Source organism: Sinocyclocheilus rhinocerous, unplaced genomic scaffold (assembly GCF_001515625.1).
Source record: "Sinocyclocheilus rhinocerous isolate Xijiao unplaced genomic scaffold, SAMN03320098_v1.1 scaffold2386, whole genome shotgun sequence".
Classification (NCBI taxonomy): domain Eukaryota; kingdom Metazoa; phylum Chordata; class Actinopteri; order Cypriniformes; family Cyprinidae; genus Sinocyclocheilus; species Sinocyclocheilus rhinocerous.
The window spans coordinates 447842-450538 of NW_015623807.1; the positions used below are offsets into that span (position 1 = coordinate 447842).

At 37.5% G+C, this 2697-nt stretch overlaps 1 protein-coding gene across 1 annotated transcript in view; it reads left to right on the forward strand.

Annotated features, from left to right (window-relative positions):
* The window catches only part of LOC107737132 (gamma-secretase subunit Aph-1b-like), a 10351-nt gene extending 8623 nt beyond the window's left edge, over window positions 1-1728 (forward strand). The window contains exon 7 of the mRNA XM_016548572.1: window positions 393-1728. Within this exon, the coding sequence (XP_016404058.1) occupies window positions 393-421 (29 nt within the window). The 3' untranslated portion in view covers window positions 422-1728. The remainder of the gene's footprint in view (window positions 1-392) is intronic.
* Window positions 1729-2697: the final 969 nt, after the last annotated feature.

Below are 2697 nucleotides of genomic sequence, written 5' to 3' on the forward strand. Positions count from 1 at the left end.
GACCAGACGTGTGTGTGTGTGTGTGTGTGTAAAAATAAAAGTAAAGGTTTGTTTAAACCACTTAATTAACAATATTTGCCTTGATTATTTTTTTATGGTTAAGTTGTGAACAAAGCATTATCTAACTAAGTAACTTTACATATGAGCTAATTAAACAATAATAATTCTGTTAATTACAGTGATATTGAATGAAGAACTTACTATTTGTATAGAGTCTATTAAGAATGTTTCGTAAATCCAGCCTCTGTCTTCTTCTGAAGACAGACTTTTTCAAAAGCGTCTGTGTCTAATATTCACACACATCAGTTGTCACATTGTCACTGTATAAATCAGTATTTTCACACAATACTGTATAAGTCCCAGCTTTTGTCTGCTCTTGGTTGTGTCTGCAGGCAGGAAAGCTGAAGGGGAATCTTCATAAGATGGTTTTTGTCATAGCTAGCGAGATGTAGGACAACAGAACGGCTGAGTCTGCAGCGGCGGTTTGTGAAGAGCACAATCACCAGCTCAGACCCCGAGGGGATCCAGACACGTCCCGGGACCTCCAGCATCAGCCATCTCTACGGGGCCAACGGCCATCAGACTGTCACAGAAACACTGTAAATAGCTTGATCTGAATGCAAATCAATAAGACAGATCTCTAATATTATTTTGTTTTAAAAGCATCATTCGTTGGCTCTTCTTGTGAATGTTTGTGGTTTTGAGTTTTCTTTGCTGGTGTCCTGTACGTTCTGAGTGAAGCCGCTTTAAGGGGTCGAGCGATCAAAACAGAGCACCAGTTTCATCCTCTTTTACTCATGTTATCCTCATTATTATTAGTAGTAGTAGTAGTACAGAACATTTCCATTTACTGCCATTATGTACTCCTTTTGGAACACATTATTTGTGTTGTGACAAACTAATGCACAAGGAAACATTTCACATTATCAAACGGATCAAATGTCTTAACCATTTCTATGTGTAATTATTATGCAAGACAGATTGATGCTTGGTGATCAAAGTTTTGAAAGTAATTTTTCATCAGCCTATTCATTTGTTTGAAGCTCATTTGATCGGTATAAAACCGGAATAACAAAGCAACTGAAACTCCATTTTCAATATATTTCTGACAATTGAATGCAACCTTTACATATATGGACAGGAAGCAATATCTGGATATTGCGGAATCTTCTGTCTATGTTAATATCTGTTTGAGAAGTGGTCAGCTGTAGTTATCTGAGACTTACTCTGTAGATCTCACACTTGTCTTCTCTGTGAGGAACACTAACAGCTTTAATTCCTAACCCAGCACACTAACATCACTGCATTTACTTACACGTGACCTGTTTTCCAGCCTTAAAACGCGTTCGGCACACACTCAGTGAAGTCTCAGCGGTTCTGTGTTGATGCCACGTTCAGGATTGTTTCTCTGGATGCTGGCAGCTCCTTCAGTAACCTCTAACAGTCGGTGTGCTTCTGTTGTTCTGTACTCATCCTCTGTGTCTGTGTAAGTAGATTCTGGTATACATTTGTCATCCAGTGATAAAACCTGTGCAGATGGAGCTCTCATCATCTTCTGTATATTAGACACAATTACTCGGTGCTTTGATGAATTTCAATTACAAAAGGACTTCTTGTAATTATGTAACATTTTAATGCCGCTTTATAAAGTTTCTAAGAATATGACGTGCCAATCGGGGAATCAGATTGCTGTTCATATGCAAAATTGATTTGACAAAAAGATTAAAAATACCCTGTTAATCATTTCATGGAGTCAGTTATTTGGGGGGAGTAAAATATTTACTCCAGACGATATGTTACACATGGTTATGTGAATTGTTCATCTATACTGTTTGTTTTTATATGGTTAGGTTAGTGAATGCCTTGGGAGACGATGCAAACAGCATTCATTTGGCTTAAAGGGACAGTTCACCCAAAAATGCCAAAAATTCTGTTATTATTTGTTGTTCTAAACCCTAATTTCTATTATGCTGAACACAAAAGCAGATATTTTGAAGAGTGTGTGTTACCAAATAGTTTCTGGACCCCATTGACGTCCATAATATAGGGGGGAAAAAACACTATGGAAGTCAATTGGGACCAAAAACTCTTAATTACCAACATTCTTCAAAATCTCTTCTTTTGTGTCCAGCAGAAGAATGAAACTATGAGGGTGAGTAAATGATGACAATTTTCATTTTTGAACTATCCCTTCCATGTTAATTTTTAAATAGTTTATTGCTAATCATGTTAGCTATTCCATTAAATCATGTTAATGTATAAAGTGTTAGAGGTATTTGTGGCTTTTAGGGTCCCGGAGTCATGTGACCTCTGGCCTTTTGTAAATATCTTAATTAAATGTGAGAACTGACCCTGACCCCAGTGCATTGGATTGCAAGCTTCACAGTCAGTCTTCAAAAGAATCGTGTTGAAATACACACCTCTACATGACCTGACATAACTTATATATAACATAAGTTAACTCATGGACTTTCCAAATTCAATGTTTAATCGTCTTAAACATTGCTGGTGCTGACAGGCATCCTTGTGTGAATGTTTAGTGTTCTGGACTGTGTTTGATACATACCTGCAGTAAAGCCGGTAAAGAGCAGTCCATTCTGAGAGAAGTAGACTGAAAACATGGGGAAGTTTGGATGATTCTAAGGGCCCACACACTTTTGGGGCCCCCAGAGATCTGTTTTATTAGTAGTGACAGTA